At 47.7% G+C, this 25349-nt stretch overlaps 1 protein-coding gene across 1 annotated transcript in view; it reads left to right on the top strand.

Moving 5' to 3' along the window:
* Nucleotides 1-12382: 12382 nt before the first annotated feature.
* Nucleotides 12383-25349, top strand: part of IRF6 (interferon regulatory factor 6) — a 13849-nt gene continuing 882 nt past the window's right edge. The window contains exons 1-7 of the mRNA XM_040985290.1: nucleotides 12383-12636; nucleotides 13141-13317; nucleotides 17578-17782; nucleotides 18808-18936; nucleotides 21939-22112; nucleotides 23139-23531; nucleotides 25033-25151. Of these exons, the coding sequence (XP_040841224.1) occupies nucleotides 13144-13317; nucleotides 17578-17782; nucleotides 18808-18936; nucleotides 21939-22112; nucleotides 23139-23531; nucleotides 25033-25151 (1194 nt within the window). The 5' untranslated portion in view covers nucleotides 12383-12636; nucleotides 13141-13143. The remainder of the gene's footprint in view (nucleotides 12637-13140; nucleotides 13318-17577; nucleotides 17783-18807; nucleotides 18937-21938; nucleotides 22113-23138; nucleotides 23532-25032; nucleotides 25152-25349) is intronic.

The raw sequence follows: 25349 nt of genomic DNA, 5'->3' as shown, positions 1-25349 counted from the left end.
CTTCCTTTCATAAATCAGAAGTGCATGCATTTATGAATAATGCATGATACACTCAGCTTATGGGCATCATTGGAATTGTTGCCTGCCAGTTATGGAGTGTGTGGAACATGGAGCCTATTTATTAAATGTTTATTGACTGACCAACTAGAGGAAAGGTAAAAGAGAGAAAGGAAGGGAAAAAGAAAGGATTGATCTTGTTTCAACCAGGTACTTCTAAGTAGGAATCTTGACTGTTTTAAAAGCCTCTAGGGCTGGTGTTAAATTTCCTCAGGTGCCCTTTGATAGAGCTACTGTTTTCCCATTTCCCTCTATTTTTGTTTTTGCACCCATCATGCTCAGCTTTGCAAATAATGTTTTGTAAGTAACGAACTGGAACAGAGAAAGACGGAGAGAGTTCTGCGACTTCCAGACTTCCCCAAGGGAGCTCGCTGGCCAGGCACCTGGCCGGTGTAGGCCTGCTGGAGTCTTTTGGGATTCAAAAGGACTCAGAGAAACTGCTCCCACCAGCACCTCAACATTCTGCAGGTGTCGCTGTGCTGCGCAGGCACAGGTGGTGTGTGGGCTTCCTCATCTCTGATTCCAGGCTGTAAACAAAAAGAGGAGAAACGCTGTCCAAGATCCATGGAGCCAGAAGTTTCCTTGGGGATTTAAAGTTCATAGAGCCATGCACAGGGTATCGGGAGGATATGGAGACACCTCAGGAAGGGTGGGTGGACTCATGGCTTGCCTGACGGGGAACTCTTACTGCTCTGATCTCTCGCACAAATGAGCTTGTCTCTTTAGGTGTTCAGACATTTGGACTTGAACCTGAGTGTGGCCACTTGTCATGTAAGTTAGGAGATGATGCTCTCTGAGCTTCAGTATTTTCAAGCGTAAGCTAGGAATGCTATGAATGAATCCGTACACGTGTGGTTAGCGACTGTGTGTTGAATAGCTGCTTTGTGCCAGGCCTGTGGAGCTCAGCAGTGAGCAAGGAGCGGCTCCTGCCTTTTTGGCTGGAACTCTGCTACACGTCAGAGCAGAAGACCCCAAATGGCAGCTTCCATGAGTATTTTGTATGGTTTATGTGATTTTTTTAAAATGTTTAAAACTTGTTGCAAACATATTAAAAAATAGTTGGATTTCATACAAATATTTCTTGATAGCAAAAAAATATATATAGCTTGTATTTCTGTAGGGCCACCATCAGGCAATGCTTGGTATTAACTAAACACCAAGACATTAAATAAGATAATGTCTGTTAATGAAAGTATATCATGTATGCAGAGCTTTTGATCTGAATAAGCAATAGCTTATTATTCTGGTTATTATTCATGTAACATTGGTGGCAGCTATCCTCAAGGATAGTGAATCAGCAGGTGCAAAGCCTAGTCAAAAGGAAGACACACCTGTTATATGATTGAAAGGCAATGGAATGGAAAGAGAAGTGTCTGGAAAAGTAGGCCAGGGCTGGAAAGGTCAGTCTCCCTGCCTGACCTTCGCTCCTTGTTAAACACAGCCACCAGTGTGGTCCTGCAAAGCAAGTCCCCTCAAGTGACATGTGCCTTCCCTGCCAAAAAGCCTATCCAGCAGTCCCCACCACTATGAAAGTGTAAGTCCTCACCTTTTCCGTCGTCCTGCACCCCATCCGTCTCGCCTCCTTCCTTCCCCACTCTGCCGGTCCTTAACTGATCATGCAGCCTCCTGCCTTGGGGCCTTTTCACCTTGCAGGCTTTCTTTCTGCAGTGGCCTTTGCTCTGACGTCCACACAGCACCCTCTATCACATTCTTGGATCTTTATTTAAATTTTGTGTCTCCCTGATAAGTCTATCTAGAATTTTACCCCAGCCCCACTCCTTCCTAACCTCTTGAGTTGTCTTATTCTTCTTAGAACTTAACCGTCAACAAACTTGATTCTTATCTTGTTCCTTGTCTGTGTCTCCCGCTATAATAGAAGCCCTGTGAGAGACACATTTTTCTTCTTGTTGTTGACAGATCTATCGCCAGCTCCTAGAATGGACCCTGGTACACAGCAGATGCACTGTCCACGGTTGTTGGCGAGTGGATGAAGTCTCTGGATTCACTAAGCATTAGGACACTGGGGACTATTTCTGAGCAGGAGGAGGACGGAATCAGAGCTCGCAGAGGCTCCAGATGAAGTGGAGTTGGGCTGGTAGCTGAAGGTTAGGACGTAGTCACAGCAGAAGGACAAACAAGTGAAAGTTTAAACGGAGGGCTAGAGTACAACAGAGAGACAAGAGGAGGCAGTGAGTCTCTGTTTTGAATGGTAGGTCTCCAATAAACATTGGCTAAAAGATAAACGAAAAGGTGATGCTCAGGTGGCATGTGGAGTGAATCCAGGGTGTGCGGCTGAGGGTGTCTCAGCCAGGCTTGAACCCTTGAGCTTCTTCAAGGCAGGAGTCCAATAAGATCAGTTCCGACCTCCTGTATGTGTGTTCTCATCTTGCCTTCCTTCCTCAACTGGGATAACTCTCCAGAGGCACTAACAACTGTTTAGGTCTCATCTTAGCTCAGACCAAGCTGGGATTCAAGCTGTGGGAGCCAAGGAGGGTTTGGGGCAGTACTAGTTGTCATGGCCTGGTGAACTTGGGTAGTACAGAGACATTTGTGTGCAGGCTAGCCTGTAAGACCTCTCTAGCCAGCCAAGAGCTAAAGAGTGGCCAGCATCACCATCTTCATCTCCCACAGAACCATGAGGTTACTGGACAGCAGGCCAACCTAGAAGGAGGATGACCATATACCTACATTCAAAGAAAGTCCCCACAATGGCGAGGGATGGCACTGCTTGGCCATGGCCTCCCTCGTTGATTCTCTTCCTTCTGCATCCCTCTGTGAACCAACATCTTCTCAAGGGATTGTTCATTCACTGGTTTGTGAGTCCACACTTGGCCTGGCTCCCAAACCAAGCAAGGGAGAGAGGCTTTCACACCCTCTCTTTCCCAAGCACCAATACATGCTGGCATATTTCTGAGTATCCCAGGTATTTATAAAGGGAACACTGAATGCCCAGAACTGTGCCAGGTCCTTGACTAAAAATGGGGCTGGCAGGAAATGGATATAGCAGGAATGGCTGTAGTAGTAGAGGAAAGTCGCGTTGGCTGGCACCTATCACTGTTTTATTTTCATATAATCCTCTTGTCAATCCTGACAAACAGGTAATATTCTATTTTATGAGGTGAGGAAACCGAGGTTCAGTCCCCCCATAAAATTTGAGAAGGAACCCTCGGAGCCAGCTTCACCTCTTTCCCAAGCACAGTTGGCCTTCCGGGGAGCCTTAGCACGACGTCTAACTTAATCACAGAGCTCGGCATTGTCAGAGCTAGAGGGAATGGAGGAAATTTGTTCAATTCTTTGCAGGTGCCGTTTCTTCTTTCCTAAACAAAAGAAATGAAAACAGTATTTTTGTTAATTACTATATATATCTACTTTAGAGATCAAATGAAACTGAAAAGCTTTACAACCGAAACGACCTCAGCTTTTGGTACTCTCTTTCTGTGTGGAGACAATATTTCGTCTCCTGGTATTTCTGTTGGAACTGTTCATCTGCCTGTACATTCTCATGCTCTGTGTCCTCTCTTACTCTTTTATTGTCATTGTATGGGGGTAGTCCACGGAGGGAGAGGAGATAAAGACCTGGCCAACCTGTCATATTGTATTTTATCTTATAAAAGATATATTTATTTACTTATTTGAAAGAGTAACAAAGAGGATGAGAGAGAAGGGGGAGGGGCGGGGAGAATGCAGAGAGAGAGAGAACATCTTTTATCTGTTTGTTCATAGGGTCCGAACTAGACTGAAGCCTGAAGCCAGGAACTCTGTCTAGGTCCCCTAAGCAGGACGTAGGTGGGGCCCCAGCACGTCTCTGATGTGTTAGCAGGAACCTGGATCACAAGAGGAACATCCAAAACAAGAAAGAAGAGGAGCATCCAGAACTTGAGCTGCCACTCAGATATGGGATTACAGTTGGTTGCTTAACCTGTTGTATCATAATTCTGGGTTCAGCTTCTTATTTTTATATAAATAATTACTTATTTGTCTAAGACTCAGAAAGAGATAGAGATGGAGAGAGAAATAAATGTTGTGTACCAGCTAGTTCAGTGTTCTAATATCCGCAGCAGCTGGTACTAGGTCAAGCTGAAAGTAGGAGCCCATAGTTCAATCCAGGGGTCCCATGTATGTGACAGGGACCCAAACACTTGAGAATCATCATCTAATGTCTCCCATGATCATTGAGCCTTCAGTGCAGTTCTACATGGGATATAGGCATTCCATGTGGTGTCAACTACTGCACTAAACAGATGCCCCAGAAGTCTTTCTTGCCACCCTGCCTCTCACCTTCAAGAGTCTGTATCCACAAACAGCTTATTGTTGAGAGTAAGTGCTGGGAGCTCTTAGCCTGCAAGATTCCTCTCTATCCTCCCTCAAGGACTTGACTGAGGCCTGGAAGGAATGATCAACACAGAGGAAGCAGTGCAGATAACAGCAGCAATGGTTGTTCTCTTCCATCCATAGGACGTCCCGCCAGCTCCAGAGGCTGTGCACAGCCGCTCTCTCATTTCAGAGTGCCAAGTGATCACAGGCAGGTGGTTTGGTATGTAGCCATGAAGCCAAAATCAGGCTACTGCTTTGTCCCAGTAGGGTAGCCTATTTGAAATAAAATCCATGAACCCTTAGATGCATGGTTTCTGTGGTTTCTTGATGGATCCTTTAATGTACACAGCCAAAGGAAGTTCTGCAGGCCAGGGGAATATGAGGTGGGGAGGGCAGGGGCAGTGGTGCCAGGGTTGGGATGGACTCACATTTGCACTGAATAGGAGGAAGAATGGGGGAGGCTGCAGGGGAGTTCAATTCCAAGTGACTGCTGGGCCTAGCTTTCTCTCCTCTTCCTTTTAGATAGACCCAACTTCGGAAGAAAGAAAGGTACTTCTCTGAGAACGCCAACCAGCACTCAGCTTGATTTAAGGATTAAAAGAAGGTCAGAAATTAAAAACTTTGAAAAGTAAAGTGGGGAATTTTAGAACCCCAGGCCAGCGTCTGTTCCACTGTTTGTGATAGGAAATGAGATTCATTTGGATATTTACTTCTGTTGCCAGCCTCTGCAACTCCCTGCCATATGCATGATTCTAGGATTTGGAGCGTAGTCCAGGAGGCAAACCACAGAGGTTCGGGACAGGGGGACAGACAGTAAAACAGCAAGAGGCAATGTGCATTACAGCTCTGGCTGTGGTCTGGACAATGGTAACCCTGGTACCTGGAAATACTTGGAAACAGGCAGAGACAAACCAGAGCCAAGAAGAAGTTTGGGGTTAAATCTGATAGGCAGCAGAAGCCTGTTTTGGGGTCTGAGTTCTTTTGAGAGAGCACAGAATTAAATTGTTTAGCTTGACACCTTGCTCCCCTTTTGCAACCGCACCAAAGTGCAGTCTGACCTCGGAGATCATTTTCCATCGCTGGCTCCAGTGAAACTGAAGGTCCCCCAGTATCTACCAAGCCTTAGAGAGAATTCTCAGGTACTGCTCTCTGGTCTTTGCCAAGGAGGGGATGGGTGTGAGGACCTGTGGCTTTCCTGTTCCACATCTGGAATTGTTGAGGTCCAAGTCTCTGGTGGTCCCAGAGACCCCTGCGACAAGACAGGGGCTGACTGGCGGCAGGAGAGGGGATTTCCCTAGTTCTCACGGCTGTGAATCAGGGAGCCTGTGCTGACCAGAACACACATCCTACTGCCTGCAACTCAGACTCACAGGTGAGTCAGCAGTGCCTCACGGAGCGACACAGGATGGAAAAACCGCGGGGGCACTGCACAGGGGCTGGGTGGGCTCCTGCAGGAGCTCTTTGAAGAATGCAGAATTGCTTTTCTAGCGTCCTTGGGGGATTCACAGCCTGTCCAGATGGATTCAGACCCTGTTGATGACATGTGCTGGCAGCAAATTCTTCAATCAGCGTGGTTTCTTGTCATCACTTGAAGAGTCAGGAAGTTCCTGTGATTGCCACTTTAATTCCTCCTGTTTTCCTCTCCTTTCTTTGATTCTTACAGTTGAGTGACATGAGAGTCAGGAGTCTTATTCACCATAACATCAACAGTGTCTAAATCCATAGGTGGTTTTTATTTTATTATTTTATTTTTTTGAAATAGTCAACAACCAGTGGCAGAACCAGTCAGAACAGACACAGGCTGGGGTGCTGAGCAGGGTCCACATCTCAGCTATGTGGCTAATTTGCTATGTGACCTTGATCCGATCATTTGGCTTCTTTGGATCTTGTTTTTTTCTCCTCTATGAAAAGGAGAGATGCTTCCAGGATTAGGCAATCAAAGCAGGTGAGTGAGCCTGACAGGGTAGGGTGATCCTGACTGTCACGTGTAGACTCTGCAGCTGTTGCCAAGTGAGAAAGCTGGTGCCCAGGTGCCCAGAGCATTGATTCCATAGGCGATGCTGTGAATCTGTATGTCTGTGTGACATCTCCTGGCATTGAGAGCACTGTATGAGTCAAACCAACATCACTTGGCCCATGTTACCTAGAACGGGAAAGGATCAGCCAGCTCACAGGCCATGTAAGACCCATGAAGTCATCTGGTCTGGCCCTGACAAGGCAACAACCCCAGGCGAGACTTGCAATGCAATACATCTACAAGCAGGCTAATTTTCAGGTTGATAATTCACAAAGGATGTTATAATATACCCACATGGCTCTTGGCAGACAAAAGGGCTCCCCACCCATCATCTAGAAGGACCCTCTCAGCTTGACTTTCTGATTTAAAATGTTTTCTAAAGTCATTGGGCTTTTGGGTCCCCGTAGTGACACTTTCCTGGTGGTCACCCCCCCACCCCTCTCTCACACACACACCCAACTATAGACTGTTGGTTGGTCTCAGGAACCCAGCTTGGCCAGATGGAAAAATGCTGCTTGTTGGGTGAGCTCATTAGCCGTAGTGAGCTGGCTGGGCCGAGGAGCCAGGCCTTCCCCAGAGTGAAGGGAAGCGTGGCCACAGGGCAGTGATTGAGACAGACGCTGGCGGAGTCAGGCCTCAGGGCTTGCTGCCTTCCCAGGCCTCTGTTGACTCTAGGAATGGAGTCCAGTTATCACCAATCTGGAGCTCTCCAACCCACACACATGAATCTACATGGTACCAGTCGAGGTGGGTTTTTAGACAGAAAGGCTCAGTGGTTCTGGAGTTAAGAAATCTGAAGCCAAGGTGTTGTTAGGTCTGAGGGCTGGAGGGGAGGGAAGGTGGAGGACCTATCCCAAGCCTCTCTCTTTGCTGTGCCGATAACCATCTCCAGTTCTCTCTGCAAGTGTATGTGGTAGTCCACCCTAAACAGCTCATCTTAATCCTATCACACAAACGTCTCATCACTGGAAAACGATCACATTCCTAGATAGCTGGGGTCAGGTCTTACTTGGGGTAGGAGGCATGATTCTGTCCCTCACGCCTCTCCTCTGCACCTTCTCTCTCCCTTTCAACGCTGGCAGCAAATGTCCTGTTCGTGCCCCGGTGCCGCACTGGCAGATGGGAGCTGTCTCGTTGACCTCACAGCTCCCTGTACGCAGGGTGAGGGAGCCCCCATCCAGCCCATGGGGGACACACAGGACAGTGCCTCACACAATGAGATGTCCGGAACATTCAAGTCCAAATTACATATGAAGCTTTCCCCCCTTATACTACCAGTGACTACCAGATCCTGCATCGCGTACTGGTCAAGTGCCAGATCCGGCACATGTTGCCATTCACGGAGTTCCCACCATACACATTCCTGTGAGGTGCTACAGAAAGGAGACGCAACCCAGAGAGCTGAAGAAACTCCCCAGCCCACACAGCGTCTGATGGAGTTGGGGATTGAAATTCCCATCTTCGGTTCCAGAGGCTTTTTCTCATGACACCACCGTGAGTAGCCAAAGGCAGGAGTTAGGGTGCTGCTCAACAAATGGGGAAACAAACTCAGAACTCACAGAGCGTGAGAGAAGGCTTCCCCCAGACAGGACCCCATTCTCACTGCTCACCCCATTCCCCTGGGCCCCGGCTCAAACCCCCTGTGGCGTGACGGACAGACTACAGAGCGGTTCTGGAAGAGAAGGCGGGCACGGCTTGCTGTTGACCTCGCAGTGGCTTCCCGTTCCCAGGACCACTAGCCCCGAGGCGCCAGGGCGAGGCCCGAGCCTGGGACTTTTCTTAGTCCAGGTTAGAAGCGGGGGAGTAGGGTGGGAAGAGAGGTCCGGGCGGAGCCGAGCCGCCCAGGCACGCAAAGTATCCAATTTCTCCGGAGCTGCCAATCCCGGGCGCAGGAGGGCGTGGCCACACCTGGGAGGCGTGGCCGAGTGGGCCGAGGCGTCCAGGGCGAGGCGCTGACGTCAGCGGCGCGCACCTGGGCCGGGCAGGTAAGGGCTGGTGCGGGACGGAGAGAAGGAGCCGCAGCCCCGGCTTGGGCAGTCCTGGGCGCCGCTCCGCCGAGCCGTCGGGCAGCGCGGAGGTCGGCGACCGGTGCCCCTCGCTGCACGCTTGGTTCCCAGGGACAACCGCCTGCCTCTAGGAGCCGGATTGCTCAAAGGTGGGGAAACTGCCCCCGAGAGAAAGGAGACAGGCCCGCGGGTGGGGAAAGGTCTGTGCTAGACTTCGTGGGGTTGGGAGAGCTTCTTCGGGCACGTCTGTTTGTTTGCAGATGCCCACCGGGACTGGGTGCCGGTCGCCCTCCTCCGGACAACTTTAGGACTGTCCCAGTTTTGCAGCGGGGGTCCCTGCGGACCCCCACACGCACGCCCACTCCTTCCTTCCCCGCCGAAATGGACTGGGTCGCTTTTGCCTCCCTGCCGGCCCCCTCCCCATCACGTGGAGCTCTGGCTCCCCTTCCTCCCGCCCCTCAGTCTTACCAGCTGGCTGGGCCCCCGGGCCTCTGTGCCAGGGGCAACCCGTTAGGCCTGCCTGTCTTGGGTCATGGTGGGTGTTTTGGGAAATCGGGAGAGATGAGGGTCACCACGAGTTCTGGATACTCTGTTTTTCTTCCCAAGATTGTTTAGTTCAGTCAGGCCCTTGCCTTGGGCCTGGGAGACACCCATGGATTTCCAAGTAGCCAAGCTAGGTACTGGGGAGGGTGGCACCAGGTGTGGCTGCTCCGGGGGTGAGGCCCTCTTTGCCGAAGGGGTTGGAGGGTGGGTGTGGAGAAGTGGGGAAATGAGGCCTGGGGTGCCAGTCTTTCCAAGCTGTTGGCGTTTCCACGCAGGATCCCCCAGCCCCCTGGGTTTTCTGGGTTGGGTATCAAAGAGTGGCAGCCAGGGACATGAGACCAAGAAAAGGGGGCTGGTGAAGGCTGGTGTTGACAAGGGGAGGAGTTTGGGGTTAGGGGTGTGTGTACATGAGACCACATTGCGACGATCCATTTCCAGTAAGTCCGCCTCTGCTGTGCCCCCACAGCCCCAACTTTAATGGGGGAGGGTGTGGGAATTAGGGCAAGAAGCCCAGTTTTTACCTCTCAGTGGAACTGAGTCAAATGGAAGGCAGACTGGAGAACTAGAGAGCTTTAGCTGGGGCTCACTTCGGGAGGAAGGGAAAACCTGGACCCGCCCGGAGACCTGTCCCAGTGGCTGGGCAGGAAATGGCAGGCGTGTCTGCCTGAGTAGAACCACTGACAGCCGCATCTCTGACCCCTTGCACTGGCAGTGCCTGGAAGCTGGTCTGACAGGGACTGTGCAGGGGGCTGAGGCCTTGTGCCCTGGAGCGGGTGGGTGCGGGAGAAAAGAGTGAGTACCCTGGGGAGGCTGAAAGTACCCCGGCTTCTATGCTCACCAAGAGGTCTTGAAGAGAGTGAGTTATTATCTCAGACCTCTGCTTGGTAAATAAATACCTGTTGCAGTCACAGCTCTTGAATTGTGTTGTGATGGAAGCCAGAGATACGAGGGCTGCATCCCACTGGACTGAGGTCATTCTCCAGCAGGTCTTAGGATTTGAGTGACAGGAGTGTTTAGGGAGAGCTGTGCTGCAGGTGCTTTTGAGCACAGATAGCTGGCAGTCTTCTCGCTGGTCACTTCCTTACCCCTCCACAGGGCCTTTGTGGATGCTTTTGGTTTTGTGTCTTCATGTTCTGAGATGGGGTTACTGGCTCCTAGCCTCAGATAAACCACTAGAGTTGTCTGTGCCTCAGTTAACCCACCTGTTAAATGGATAGGATGCCATTACTTCTAGAATGTGGAGGAAGAAACCTGACACCTTATGCAAATATGTGCAGATGTGGAGGGCACTGGGTGCCCTCCTTCCTGAGAAATGTCTTATTTTATTGTGGTTTAAAAATGTATCACTTGGAGTTTCAAAAACTTTGAATGAAAGCAAATCATTGCATAAAGATGTGAATCCTGTGTACAGTGTAGGGAATATTAAAAGCATCTGTAAACCCCTCACCTGGCCACCCTTTCATATCTATTCTTGACCTGCTGGCTTGCTTCCCGATTTTCAGTTCTGTGGGTAGAGCCACGTATGCCCAGTGTGTGTGTTATGATCCCAAATGGAGAGGCAAGGACCTGGAGAAATGGGCATTACAAGATGAGTTTATTTTGGTGCAAAAATTTCGGAAATCTGGTCCTTTCCTAAGAGGCATTTTTTCCAACGAACCTTTAAAAAAGGAGGCCTTGTTTTGCTTTACATTTAGTGTTATGTACTACATCCTTCCCCCCACTTCACTTTGTATTGTAAACATTTTCTCACATCCCTCGAAACTTGCCTATCACTGCCCGTGGCTGTGAGGTAGTGAATTAGTCCCCTGTCAGTCATCTTGATGGTTTTCAATTTTTCCCTCTCTGCCTGTTTTTAGTGTCTTAGTGGGTGGTAGGTGGGGAAGATCTTGGCTGACTTCCAGAGGGCGGGAGGGAGCGAGGGCAGGAAGGCAGGCTGGGGCCTTTCCCGCGGCCAGCCGAGCTTCCTCCTGTGTAGTCCCATTGGGGAGAACGCTGAGAACTCAGGCTCCAGATCCTAACTGCCGATCTCCATGGGTGGCTGCTTCTCCTTCATCACTGGGCGCCTCTCCTTGCCATGGCCTCGTTACCTTTGCTTTTTCTAGATGGCTGTAGATTAACTACAATAAGCCTTTTTCCCCCTAAGTCCATGATCACGTTTCCACGTGTCCCACAGATCCAAGCACAGGTCTTACCAGTAAGTAGTGCAATAGAAATCCTCCAAAACCCCTTGTTGGCTGGCCAGTTGGCTGCTGTTTTATTTCCTCTTCTTGCTTTCACCCCGTCCCTTCCTAGTGAGGCTACAATGGGAAGGGGAAGGTAGAACTGATCCTTGCTAGACCATGCATTCCCTTCTCCTTGGAAACTATAAATATATTCTGTGGCCCAATGGCCTCATGTACTATCCCACGGAACACCTTACACCAGGCCAAGAGCAGGAGCATTTGAACATTCTGTGCCAACCTCGCCTGCCCATTGTGAGCCGTGTTCTCTGGGGAAGGTTTCAGTTGCAGGTCTTAGTAACTGGGTCAGCAAGCTCAGGTAAGAGCAGGTCCCTACCTTGCTCTTAAAGTGCCAGAGGCTTTTTGTTAGGTTTGGACTTTCCCCATTTGTTAGGAGTCTGGTTGGAAAGAGAAATGATGTTAGCTGCTCCTCAACCCCAATTCCTCCAAGTGGGAGCTTTCAGCTGAGTCAAGTGATGTGGATTTTCTTTTGGTGGTGGTGAGAATTATAGAATTATAGAGAGAGTGAGATCTTCCATCTGCTGATTCACTTCCCAGGTGGTCACAGTAGTCAGGGCTGAGCCTGGCCAAAGCCCAAGTTTCATCCAGGTCTCCCAAGTAGATGCAGTGACCCAAGCACCTGGGCCATCCTCTGCTGCCCTGGGCAACATTAGCAAGGTACTGGATCAGAAGTGAGCAGCTGAGACATGAACTGGCCCCCTGTGTGGGATGCTGGTGTTGTTGGTGCCAGCTTTACCTGCTACATTGTACTACTGGTCCTGACTCCAGTGGTTTGAATTCAGAACCCAGCTTCTGCCTGATGCGAGCCTTAACAGTTCCTAGATACATTTCCTCAAGAAACACAGTGCTGCATGCAGTAGCCAAGGAACAAATATTTGTTGAATGAATGTTATTGTTTCAGGCCTCCATTTCTCATTTTAAGTGAAAGCAAAATAAAACCAGAACAGAAATAAGAGAATCCAAATGCATCCATTTGTTCTCCAGTTTTTCCATCAGGTACCCCATCTGGGGAGGGTTTTGTTTTCTTCTGTGAGTGTCTGCTGTTGCTGTCTAGTGTTATCGACTCTGCCCCTGTATTTGTATGATAATCAATTGTAGACTTTACCCAGCCCGGGGCCTGTGACCAATAGTCTCACTGCAGCCTCTGGGGAGATAAACACACCGGTGAGAGGAGCCTGTGCTGGCGCGGCGGGTGTGACTGCTGTGTGTTAGTACTAACTACTGTTGGAGTTGGTTATCTTAGGGCTCTGAGCTGGCCAGACACAGTGGTAGGGAAGCGTTCTTAGAACCCATATCTCCAGTGTTCCCCCAGATTTCTCCCTGATGCTGGATTGTGATGTGACTAACCAGCTGAGCCCCCCTTTTCTTGGTACAGCACTTCCGGGTGGCATAGAAAAAGGAAAGCCGACTGGAAGCCTGGCTCTTCAGATCTCCGTGGACACATTGCCTGCTCACCTGTGTAAGTGAAGGCGTTGATATCTAGGGCCCAGCTGTCACTCACTCCTTTCCACTTCTCACTGCAACACTTCCTTTCACCTTCAGTTGGTTGAGATCAGCTTCTCATCTGCATGCTTGAGGTTCCTGCCCTGAGAGGACAAGGAGAAGCACCATTTCTCCAAAGCCCTCGGTACTTGGGAGGGACTGTATTCCAGCCGGGATGACATCACCTTTTAATTTTTCTGCTTCAGGCCTTAAGTAGAGGAAATGTGATCTACTTCCATGATAAGTCTGATTTGGCTGGAGCATGAAGTAGAAATGGCTTTGGAATAAGAATCAAAGAACCTTTTAACCACCACCCTCCTCTTTGCTTTCCCACCTGGCATGGTTTTTTTTTTTTCCATATTTGGTTTCTTTGCTGTAAGCTAGTGAAACAGTAGCTCTCTCGGACGGGAATGGTGGCTGGGAGAAGTTCCCAGTGGCTGACCTAACTCTCCTGCCTCTTGCTCCCCGCCTCCATGGACAGATCATGGCCCTCCACCCCCGCAGAGTTCGGCTGAAGCCCTGGCTGGTGGCCCAGGTGGATAGTGGGCTGTATCCTGGGCTTATCTGGCTCCACAGGGACTCCAAACGGTTCCAGATTCCCTGGAAACATGCCACACGGCATAGCCCCCAACAAGAAGAAGAAAATACCATTTTTAAGGTAAAGGACTTCTTCCAGCATCTGAATTTCTTTCCTGATCTGTTACCTTAATGGACTTATTTGCTTTTCCAGTTGTGGCAGACTAGATTCAGAACTCTGATAGAACAGAAAGAATATTTATGATAGAGGTGCCTCAATTTAGCAGGTACAGCAGTTACTTTTTGGGGGGGACACTTAACTGGTTGTTTTTTTTTTTTTTTTTTGTATTTTTTAAATTGTTTGTATTTTCCATGATAGGTAAGGGTAAAAAATCTAATATCATACTTTCAAGGTATATTTAACAGTTTCCTTGGGGGTCTTCCTTTTATTCAATAGAGAAGTATACTGTGACATTCACTTCCTGGTATGTTAGTCTTCATTGTACAGTTCATTTATAAGAATGTATGTATATACATGTTTACATACCTATCTACTTGTTTTGTATTTGGCATAATGTTGTTTTTTATCGGAGAGAGCATACGTTATTTGTCTTTTTGTGATTGACTTACTGCGCTGAGCATAATGGTCTCCAGTTTGGACTATTTTATTGCAAGTGGTAGAATTTTATTCTTTTTGATGGTTGAGTAGTATTTCACAGAACAGATGTACCACTGTTTTTTAATCCATTCATCTTTCGACAGGCATCTGTGTTTCCAAATCTTCACTATTGTGGTTTATGCTGCTATAAGTATTAGGTTGCAGGTCACTTTCTCATATACAAATTTCACTTCTTTCAAATATATTCCCAGGAGAGGGATAGCTGGGTCATATGGCACATCAGTTTTCAGTTGTCTAAACACTCTCCATTCTGACTTCCATAGTGGCTGCACTAGGCTACACTCCCCAGCAACAGTGGAATAAGGTATCTTTCTCCCCGCGTCCCTGTGGAGCACACATTCAGTAATGATCCAAACCCTGTATTCTTTCCTGTCTGTTGAACATGGACAGTTCGTGTCCCCAAGGAGCTCAGGTGGGACTAGCTAAGCTGCCACAAGTAGTTGTGATGTGATTGTTTCACAAGTGCAAGGGTCAGCAATTGACTGCACCTCTCATTCACTCAGGATTCTTGGTACTCATGTGCCTGAGTCTAGGTGTGCCAGAACAGACCCAGGCAGATCTACGGGGTGCTAGCAGGCTCTTGACCTCCTACCAGAATGGGAGTAGGAGGCTCTCATTAAGTTTTTCTTCTGACAGTGTACGCTTTTATTCTATATTTCCCTTAATAACTCCAACATGGTAGTCATTTTATTTAACTAAAAACATGGCTTAATCATGTAGCATTTTAGCATATGTGAAGTGGAACCAAAGCTTGATTTAAGGCAGAAGTAGCAGGGAAGTGGCTGTCAGAAGGGGTTTGGCGTGAGTCATGCTTCTGCTCTGGACCAGCTTCTCTCTGAGTGGGGGGAATGTCCATCTCATAAGGAGTCCCACACCCCCCAGACATGCAGAAGAGGATTTGTCCTTGCCCTCCATGTCTGGCTTCTGGACATTGCAAGTGTGATCCAGTCCCCACTGTGGGCTTCACAGGATTGATGGCCCAAGTTCTTGCTGGGATTGTGTCAGTAAAGAAGATGTGGAGGTAGGAGTAGAGAAGTGTAAAGGAAAGAAAATTGGCTCGAGATGACGCAGAAAGCAAACAGGTATTCTTAATTTAGATATTAAATAATGTAGATGTGATAAGGAAACGCGTCAAGCAACACCAGTTGTTGTGAACTTGGTCTGAAACTGGATTCTCTGTTGAAGCCTATGGCAGTGACTTGCCATGGTGGGTGAGGCTGGTTCCTGCAGGTGACCTGCCTGCTTGAGGCTGGAGATAAGGGTGCCTGTGTCGAGGCTGCCTTGCTTTGTGTCTTGTGTCTGCACTTCTCTTTGTGCTCTCACACAGCTGTGTGGGGCCTTGGCAGGTATGCAGGTGGAACACGAGCACTAAATGGGCGCCTGGCTGCATTGCCTCATTTCCTTCTCACGAAAATCCTGTAAGGGAGGACTATTGTAGGGGCAGAGTCTTGATCTCAGAGAGGCTGAGTAATTGTTCAGTCACACTGCTGGTAAGCAATACAGTCAGGATTTTTTTTTTTAAAGATTTGTTTAATTTATTGGAAAGGCAGAGCAGATGTACAGAGAAGGATCTTCCATCTGCTGGTTCACTCCACAAATGGCTGCAATGGCCAGAGCTGAGTCGGTCTGAAGTCAGGAGACAGGAGCTTCTTCCAGGTCTGCCATGTGGGTGCAGGGCCCCAAGGCTTTGGGCTGTCCTTGGCTGCTTTCCCAGGTCCTAAGTAGGGAGTTGGATGGGAAGTGGAGCAGCTGAGATGAACCGGCTTCCGTATTGAATCGCAGTGGTTACAAGGTGAGGATTTAGCTATTGAGCCATTTTTCCAGGCCCTGCAGTCAAGGTTTCAATCCATCTTCTGACACCTTCTGACTCCCATACTATCTCTTCTGGCCAGGAAATGGAAAGACTCAGCCTCGAGTCCTAGTACCATCTCCTGCATCTGTGGTCCTGAGCAAGTCATGTAACCTCACTGGGCTCCAGCTGCCCCTTGAGTAGAATGGAGATGCAACTAACCTTGCCTGTCTCATAGGGTTGTTGTAAAAATTTAGTCAAAGAAAGTATTCAAAGGGAATCTATAAAGTACTGAAGAAATGCAGGGATTTGCTCCATATAAGAAGAGAAATAGGGGCCAGCACAGTGCTCTGAACCTCTTAGAATGCTTGGAAATAGGTTTGAATAAACAATGTTTATATATCACAGTGATTGCCACACAGTATGCTGTGGGTCCACCCTTCTTGATTCTAAAGTCCAGTCATAAAGGGACGGGCTGTCAGTGTCTGTGTAAGACCTGGGGATGCTGTGCCAAGAGCAGGAGAGGCTGGGGCTGTGCTTCTGAGTTTAGCTGCTCTCCCTGCAGGAATGTGCAGACCCACCAGAGTGCACAGCTGGAGTCGGATGGGAGGGGCCAGAGGGAGCAGGAGAACAGATCAAATAGGTAGGAAGGCTGCAGCCCATCACTGCCAGGTAACTGGAGCTGTGCTTCCCAGGCACCTGGAACCAGTGAGATTGAAGTCCCCTATAGAGGTTGGATGGAATGGACAAGGTCAGGTTCCACCTACTTTGCCCCCAAGCCACCCCCTCATCCCCTGACGGGCACCTGCTAAGCCTTGCATTACATATGGAACCCAAATCTGAGAAGAGGAAGAGAAGGAAGAGGATTTAGAGCGGCTCCTGAGTCTTTTCTGGGATGTGAGGTTTGGCAGTGAGTGGGTGACTGAGGGAGATGGGAGATTTTCAAAGCATGGGACAGAAAGCTCATTTTCAGCTTGTAGAAGAAATCTCTGGTCTGCATCAGAGCACGTGTTTCATTCTGAAACCTTGAAAAAGTTGGTGTGTGTTTCCTGTCTTGTGTACCTCTTTTCTCTGTACCAGAATGTGACCTACTCCAGAAGAAAAGCTTAGAGAGCAGCGGAGATGATAGTCCTGGGGTGTAGGGGCGTCCTATGAGTGGAAGCATCAGTATTCTTTAACCCTGAAAGTGGGGCTGGGTTAGCTCTCAAGGACCTTGGTCCGTGGTATGAGCAGCCCAAATTTCCTTCTCACTGGGAGGAACTTGTATGGGTTTGCATGAGTTGCATGTTTGAAGACCAAAGCTGTGGTGGTTTTTCAGCTTACACCACCAGCCACTTTTGTGTCTGAAAAGCATCATGTTTCCCACCAAGTCAGAGTTTGAGGGAACAAGGAAAGGTAGGGGGAAGGTAGGAGGTGTGGATTTATTAGGACTTAGGGCCCTCAGCCAATGGGGTTAGCTGAGCGCCCTGCTGGACTTTTTCTGTTCCTATAATTCTTAGTTTGTGAATCAAGTTGAAGGCTGAAGGGAGGGAGCCAGCAAGGCCAAGCTCTTTATGCTGTGATCCCCTTTGTGGCAGTTATTGTTGTATAGGCAGCTCATGTTAAAAACATGTGATGCCCCATGAGCCTCCAATTACCTGAAATCCTGTTATGTAGAGTGGCCATATGTATTTCAGTGTGTGTTGTACCTGGACTTGACTATTAGCTGTCCTGTCTTTACAGGTGCTAATACCAGAGCTTGTGATAAGGCTCCTCCTTTTAAAGCAGATGGCTTGATTTCCCCTAAACCCTGCCTCACCTGATCGAAGGGCAGTGTTTCCTCCTGCCGACTCCATGTGTTGAGCTGGGTGATGGGCCAGTCAAGCTGGGATATGTGTATGTGTGTTGCAGTTTTGGGTGATAGCAGACGCTCATTATGGTTTCCTGTTCCTCAGGCCTGGGCTGTAGAGACTGGGAAGTACCAGGAAGGGGTGGATGACCCTGACCCAGCTAAATGGAAGGCCCAGCTCCGCTGTGCTCTCAACAAAAGCAGAGAATTTAACCTGATGTATGATGGTACCAAGGAGGTGCCCATGAACCCAGTGAAGATATATCAAGTGTGTGACATCCCTCAGCCCCAGGGTTCAATCATTAACCCAGGTGAGGCCCCAGGTGCATGGGAGACTGTGGGAATTATGCTGGATTCTGGAATTGGCTGGATTCTGAAGAGACAGCCAACTTGAGAACAGCTTAGTGTACAACATCTAAGACTAGTAAAACAAGGAAACCTTTCTCTAGGAAGGACCCAGAAAACAAGACATGAACTCAAAAAAAAAAAAAAAAAAACAAGACATGAAGTCTACAAAATCTTCTCGCTTACTTGGGCAAATGTCATTAATCTGTTTGCTTAAATCATGAGAAAGTAGAGAGAGTATAGAGTTCTGCTGTTAAAATATCCTCTCGGGACTTGAGGCCAAGTAATTTTGAAGGAGGAAGGATTAAAGCTTGAAAGTTTTGCATTCTAAACCTGGCTCTTATCACTTGATTACTCTAGGACTTGAACCAGGTCCTTGGACCGCTAGGACCCCAGTTTCTTCAGACCTAAGAGCTCATCTTTCCCTTATGCTTTAAAAAGCTATTGTAAGAATCAATTGGCATGACATGTTAGGTTCTTTATAAATGTGGCGTGAGTGATCATTTGATTTGTAGGATACTTTAGCTTGAAACATATAGTTGATCCTCCTGTTGACTCAATACCTAACAACTACTTATGAGTCAGTTTAAAATTGTACTCCAAGGAGGTCCTCCTGTGAGTAGGGGATCTTTTCACATACTAAGCTTACAAGGGTGGGTACATAATATCATTGAGTCTTTAAAAGGATGCTTGTGTGGAGGAAAGTAATGTTGAGGTATGCTAATGCATAAGAGAGTGCTAGAAGGGGGTAAATTCTGAGACTCCTGAAGAGATGGCCACTTGTATCGGGCAGCCCAACTCTGTTGTACCACAGTCCCAAACCAGAGAAGAACTGTAGTAACAGTTGGAATCCTTGGTTTCACTTTTATAGGTAGGGCCTTGAGGGCACATACTAAACTCAAGGAGCCACTGTGCTAGCAGGTGTTAGTTTGAGTGCAGGGACAGCTGCTGGGACAGCAGTCACACCCTTTGTCTTGTGTGTCCTGGGTAGGATCTACAGGATCTGCTCCCTGGGATGAGAAGGATAATGATGTGGATGAAGATGATGAGGAAGACGAGCTTGATCAGTCACAGCACCATGTTCCCATCCAGGATACTTTTCCCTTCCTGAATATTAATGGTGAGTGAAGGTGCTGGGGTATAGAGGAAGTTGAGGGGGATGGTGGGCCTTTAACCTTAGAACTACTGACCCTTTTGTCACCACTGCTTGGGGGGCAGTGATTTGACGCTGTGGCCAGGCTGTAAGCCAGTTAGTAAGCAGGAGTCATGGGCCAGGGAATTCTGCCAACTTGCTTATTCTATTCCAGTGGGATGGAGATGAAGAGGTGGTGAGAGGTTAGATTCTAAGAATAGGGAACATTCTAATCCAAACGAATAATCTAAAATCCTACATAGGAACACATTAGCAGTTATAAATTCCGCTGATTTTCTTTTGGCCAAGTGCAGACAATATTTTTGAGTTGTAGGTCATCCCTTCCAAATTTAGTGTCACTTTCTTGGTGGATCCCACACTGCTCGGGCTATATTATGGGAAACTTGTGGTTTCTCTAGCTGTTAAATCAATGATCTGATGCAGAGTATCTGCAGCGGTCTTTGTTTTATGAACTTTCGAATTCAGCTTCCTAGGAAAAATGAGATGAGAGGTTGGGAGGCTGTTGTCTGACAAAGCAGGTACTAAATCTCCCTTGTGCATTCTGAGGCTGCTCTGATGTGAGTTGAATTGTTCTGCTGAACGCATCGTCACTTCATCTGGCCACCAAGATGCTTCTGGTCAAAGGACTTGCATCCAGTTGAGCAGCTTTCATTTGCTAGTACCATCTGGCTGGTGGATCAGACTTGCTATGTGATAACTTGTGCCACCTTAAAAAAGTTAATATACAAATGAAATTTCTTTTGCGTTTGGGAGTACCATACTCTAGAGAATGGTACCTTTGAGAATCACGAAACCCCTTTAATAAAAAGATTTATTTATTTGAAAGGCAGGAGAAATGGGGAGAGAGAGTGAGAGATACCTGACCTATCTGCCAATTCGCTGCCTAAGTGACCATAACAGCTGGGGTCAGCCAGGCTGAAGCCGGGAGCCAGGAACCCTTCCCTCTGAGTGTCCCATATGTGGCAGGAATCCGAGTGCTTAAGCCTTCACCTCCTGCTTCCTGGGTGTATTAGCTGGGACTGGATTGGAAGTATAGTGACTGGACTTGAACTTGCAATCTCATATAGGATTTGTGCATCTCAAGTGGTAACCTAATACTCTGTGCCACCAAAGCAACACTTCTATTGTGTGTCACTGGTTTCCTTCACTTATCCTGCCATGTATATCTGTGCAAGCAAGTGGTAGGTTAAGAGTAATCTCATAGGAATCTTTCAGGTCAGTATTGCCACATGCTTTATTATCACTTAGCAAAATCTTTGAAGTTGAACATCTGGAAATGTAGGATCCTTTTTGAGATCTTTGGCTGACTCACTGTGATATTCTCACCTTTAAAAGAAAGGAACCTACTTGCAGTAGCCTGATTCCCGATTTCTGTTCGTATTTTCTCAAAGTTAATATGGTGTGTCCAATGTTTTAGGCTGCCTTGGTCCCTAAAAATTATAGAAAAAAAGAAGTGGACACATATGAGGTTACTTCAAAACTGTAGTGAACACAGTCTAGTGGTTAAGACGTCCTTGTTCCATGTTGAAGTATCTGAGTTTAATAGCCAACCTTGGCTCCTGTCTCCCTGGGTGGCAGCTGTGATGGCTCAAACAGTTGGGTTCCTGCTATTCAGAATGGGATCTTGTGTTAAATGTGCAGTTCCAGGCTCCCAGCTTTGTGCCGTACTGTCCTCGCTGTTGCAGGTATTGAGAGAGCAAACCAGTGGATGGAAATGTGTGTGTATGTGCACTTTGTCTCTGCCTTTCAGATAAAATTAAAAAAAAAAAAGGTCAGGAGCCTGGCGCTCTTATACCTTAACAGGAGGCTGTTACCTGGAGCAGAGCCAGAACTTGAAATCGTGCACTCCAGTATAGGATGCAGATATCCCAAGTGACTTCAAAAAAGAAAAGAAAAAGATTGATTTGTTTGCTTCAAATAAACAAAGAAAAAGTGACAGAGAAAGAGGGAGAACAGAGATAAAAGTCTTCCATCTGCTGCTTCATTCCCCAAGTGGCCAACACAGCAGGGCTGGGCCTGGCCGAGGCCCAGAACCAGGAGCGTCCTCCAGGTCTCTCATATGGGTGGCAGGGACTCCAACATTGGGACCATCCTCCACTGCTTTTTCCATACCATTATTAGGGGATTGTGTCAGAAAGGGGGCAACCGGGGCTCAAATAGGCACCCATTTGGGGTGCTGCTGTTATAGATCCCTCCGCTTTGCCACAACACTGACCCCTCCAGTGCTCCTTTTTTTTGTTCCACATTTATTTTATTTTTATTGGAAAGTCAAATATACAGAGAGGAGGAGAGACAGAGGGGAAGATTTTCCGTCCGTTGATTCACTCTCCAGGTGGCCACAATGACCAGAGCTGAACCAATCTGAAGCCAGGAGCCCGGAGCCCCTTCTGGGTCTCCCACGCAGGTGCAGGTTCCCAAGTCTTTGGGCCATCCTTGACTGCTTTCCCATGCCACAAGCAGGGAGCTGGATGGGAAGCAGGACCGCTGAGATTAAAACTGGAGCTCATATGGGATCCTGGTGTGTGTGCAAGGTGAAAACTTTACCTGCTTGGCTATTGCACCAGGCCCTCTAGTGCTGTCTTAACTGCTTCAGCACATACCAACTCCATGTGCATTTAGTGGAATTTCTGTATGTTAGTGTCAGTTGAAGCTAACCGATTAATTCAGTGGAGTTCATTTTGTGGAAGACCGCCAACTTTTATTTAATTACCAAGGCCAAATTTTGCACAGAGCATCTCTCTTGTGTCCATTTCAATTTCACTGCTAGAGTAAATTCACTTGTATATTTGTTAATTTTCAGTAAACAAAAGAACCTCTTTCTTACTCTGTTAGTTCTGGAAATCATGGCTGGATCAGGGAGATTCCACTGCGTCGTGGTTGGGGCTTGACTTTTGTCTTGTTAGAGCCCCAGATGTGAAAATGTATGTGTGCGATGGCTCTGCCTGTTCACCCACCTCCTTCTGTTCTAGGATCTCCGATGGCTCCAGCCAGTGTGGGCAACTGTAGTGTGGGCAGTTGCAGTGTGGGCAACTGCAGCCCGGAAACTGTGTGGCCCAAAACGGAACCTCTGGAAATGGAAGTTCCCCAGGCACCTATCCAGCCCTTCTACAGCTCTCCAGAACTGTGGATCAGCTCTCTCCCAAGTAAGTGAGCCCCGAGCTTTCTTGCTATCACAGTCCCGTCTTCTTTTTCACTTTCAGTCTTGCCTTTTACTTCCATTTACTTCCATTTCCATGGATAGAATAATTGTCTGTTTCCTGGACAGCAGTGAGTCACCAAGGAAGATGAACCGTGAGTGCTGCTATGCTAACCGTGGGCACGTTCTGTCTGATTACAGCCCATGTTTACTCACCTCCTGGGTGGGTGGCAGGTCTGAGTTGATCAGTCTGGTCAGGGTATTTAAGAGATAGGGCCAGTTGTGATACAGAGGTTGAAAGCCACGGATTTGGTTGAGGAGTTTCTTGGATTTTAAGGGAGTTTAGGATCCAGACTAAAAATTTCTTTCTGAATTTGGTAAAGAATTGATCTCTTTGAAGAGTCAGTTTCAGCGCCCTCGTCTCCCTTTCGCTTTATACATGCTAGAAGATGAGCGCTGAATTGTATTCGAGAAGCTAAGTAGCTTTGACAAGAGCTCCTGCGTTCAACGAAGACTTTCTGAGTGGAAATTTCCATGACTGAAAACTGTGTCCTTGCGTGGTGTAGTGTTAGCGCAGATCCCCAGCGCATGCCCCTGTGTGTAACCTGAGAACCATGCCTTGGTGTTTCTTCTTGTTCCTCTGCTTTCTTTAAACAGTGAGCCAAAAATGAGACACAAGGCAGATTCCTTAGCTTCTAGCTCTTTCTGATGTCTGTTGATAGGGAGACTTCATCAGTAGGAAGTGGAGATACCATGTCCCAGCACTTTCCTTGGTGGTATTTGAGCCCTTAGGGTGTAGTGATTGAACAGAGATAGCCTGGATGGGAGCTTAAGCTGTTTGCTTCAAGGAAGCCCTCTGAATATTCCAGGTATATGTTGAGGTTGATGTAATATGTTTATTACAGGCGAGATAACTATGGCGGTGGCCCTCCTGGACTCTGGTTGAAAGGTGGCTTGATGTACAAACATGAATCTTAGCGGGGACAGGCAGGGCAATGGAGCAGGACTGTCATTGTCATCTCTTACCTTGCAGTGACTGATCTGGACATCAAATTTCAGTATCGGGGGAAGGAATATGGGCAGACCATGACAGTGAGCAATCCCCAAGGCTGTCGGCTCTTCTATGGGGACCTGGGCCCCATGCCTGACCAGGAGGAGCTCTTTGGTCCTGTCAGCCTGGAGCAGGTCAAATTCCCAGGTCCGGAGCACATCACCAATGAGAAGCAGAAGCTGTTCACTAGCAAGCTGCTGGACGTCATGGACAGAGGACTGATCCTGGAGGTTAGCGGCCATGCCATTTATGCCATCAGGCTGTGCCAGTGCAAGGTGTACTGGTCTGGGCCATGTGCCCCATCGCTTGTTGCTCCCAATCTGATCGAGAGACAAAAGAAGGTCAAGCTGTTTTGCCTGGAAACGTTCCTTAGTGGTGAGTTCTTATTTAGAACGTTGATGGTGGGAGTTCTCCCTGGACATGATTCTTACTCCATCCTCTTTCCTCTCTCCTTTTCTTTCTTCTGGCTCCCCCCACCCCCTTTTTTCTTTGTCCTTTTTTGACATAACAAAGGTCTTAGTCAAAACATTTCTTCTGGTTGAAATTGAGGGAGGAGAAAGCTTTACTTCTAAAAATGAAAGTGGGGCCCAATGCAGTAGCCTAGCAGCTTTAAGTCCTCATCTTGCACATACCAGGATCCCTTATGGGCACTGGTTTTAATTCCAGCAGCTCCACTTCCCATCCAGTTCCCTGCTTGTGGCCTGGGAAAGCAGCCAAGGACGGCCCAAAGCCTTGGGACCCTGCACCCATGTGGGAGACCCGGAAGAAGCTCCTGGCTCCTAGTTTCGGATCAGTGCAGCTCCAGCTGTTGTGATTGCATGGGGAATAAATAATCGGGTGGAAAATCTTCCTCTCTATCTCTCCTCCTCTCTGTATATCTGCTTTTCCAATAAAAACAAATCAATCTTTTTTTTTCTTTTCTTTCTTTTTTTTCGTTAATTTCTTTTAATAATCTTATTTGATTAGGATAAAAACAAATCAATCTTAAAAACAAAATAATAACCCGATCCTAGATTAGTGATTTTCAGTGGCACCCTCTGAAGTGATGGAGGTGTTTCATTTGTGTGTTGCATATTGGTAGCCAGTAACCACATGGCGGCTGTTATGTAAATATGACTCAAGTGATGAAGGAACTACTTAATTTTAATTAGTTTAAAATTAGCAGTCATACGTGGCTCATGGCTGCCTTACTGTGCAACGGAAAAGAGGATGTTTACTTGGGCTAGTGCTGTGATGAAGTGAGTTAAGCTGCCTCTTGGAATGCCACCTTCACATATTGAGTGCTGATTTGAGTCTCAGCCTCTTTGCTTCTTAAGCAGCTTCCTGCTAATACACCTTGGAAGGCAACAAATGATGCTCTAATATTTGGGCCCAGGTGGAAGACCTGAATGGAGTGCATTGCTTCAGCTGGGCTCTGCCCTGGCTGTGCAATGAACCAGTGGATGAACCACTTATCTCTAACATTGTCTTTCAAATAAAGAAAGAATTCTGTTATTTATTTATTTGAAAGGCAGAGTTTACAGATAGAAAATCTCTCACTCTATATGTAGGCTCACTCTCCAGGTGGCTGCAATGGAGCGGCTTGGGGTCAGGTCAAAGCCAGGAGCCAAAAGTTTCTTTCGGGTCTTCTAAATAGGTGTGAGGGCTCAAGGATTTGGACTGTCTTCTGCTGCTTTCTCAGTTGGTTAACAGGGGGTTGGATAAGAAATGGGACACTGGGACTAGAAACAACACTCAGATGAGATGCTGGTATCGTAGATGGTGACTATATAGGCTACGCCACAACACTGCTCCCCATAATTTTTTTTAAGATGGTATTTAGTAAGTGTATGTGGAATGACCTTGTTTGCCAACTACATTCTTCCACCTTCTACAGATCTCATCGCCCACCAGAAAGGACAGATAGAGAAGCAGCCACCATTTGAGATCTATTTGTGCTTTGGGGAAGAATGGCCAGATGGGAAACCGTTGGACAGGAAACTCATCTTGGTTCAGGTGAGCAGATATGGGTATGTCCACAGCTGTTTTCCTCTGCCAATGTGTTAGGCTTCAGATCAGGGCTGAGCCTTAATGGGTCTTCCCATTAATGGGTCTTCTGAGAGGGTTTCATTCCATAAAATAGGGTAGCAGATTCAGGCTTTGTGTGCAGTAGGACCAAACTGGAGAAGGCAAGATCCCAAGACGGGTGGTGTC

This window comes from Ochotona curzoniae, unplaced genomic scaffold (assembly GCF_017591425.1).
Source record: "Ochotona curzoniae isolate NIBS_2020 unplaced genomic scaffold, NIBS_Ocur_1.0 contig_430, whole genome shotgun sequence".
Taxonomy (NCBI): domain Eukaryota; kingdom Metazoa; phylum Chordata; class Mammalia; order Lagomorpha; family Ochotonidae; genus Ochotona; species Ochotona curzoniae.
Note: the sequence above shows the minus strand (reverse complement) of the source record. Positions and strands in the feature narration are given on the sequence as shown.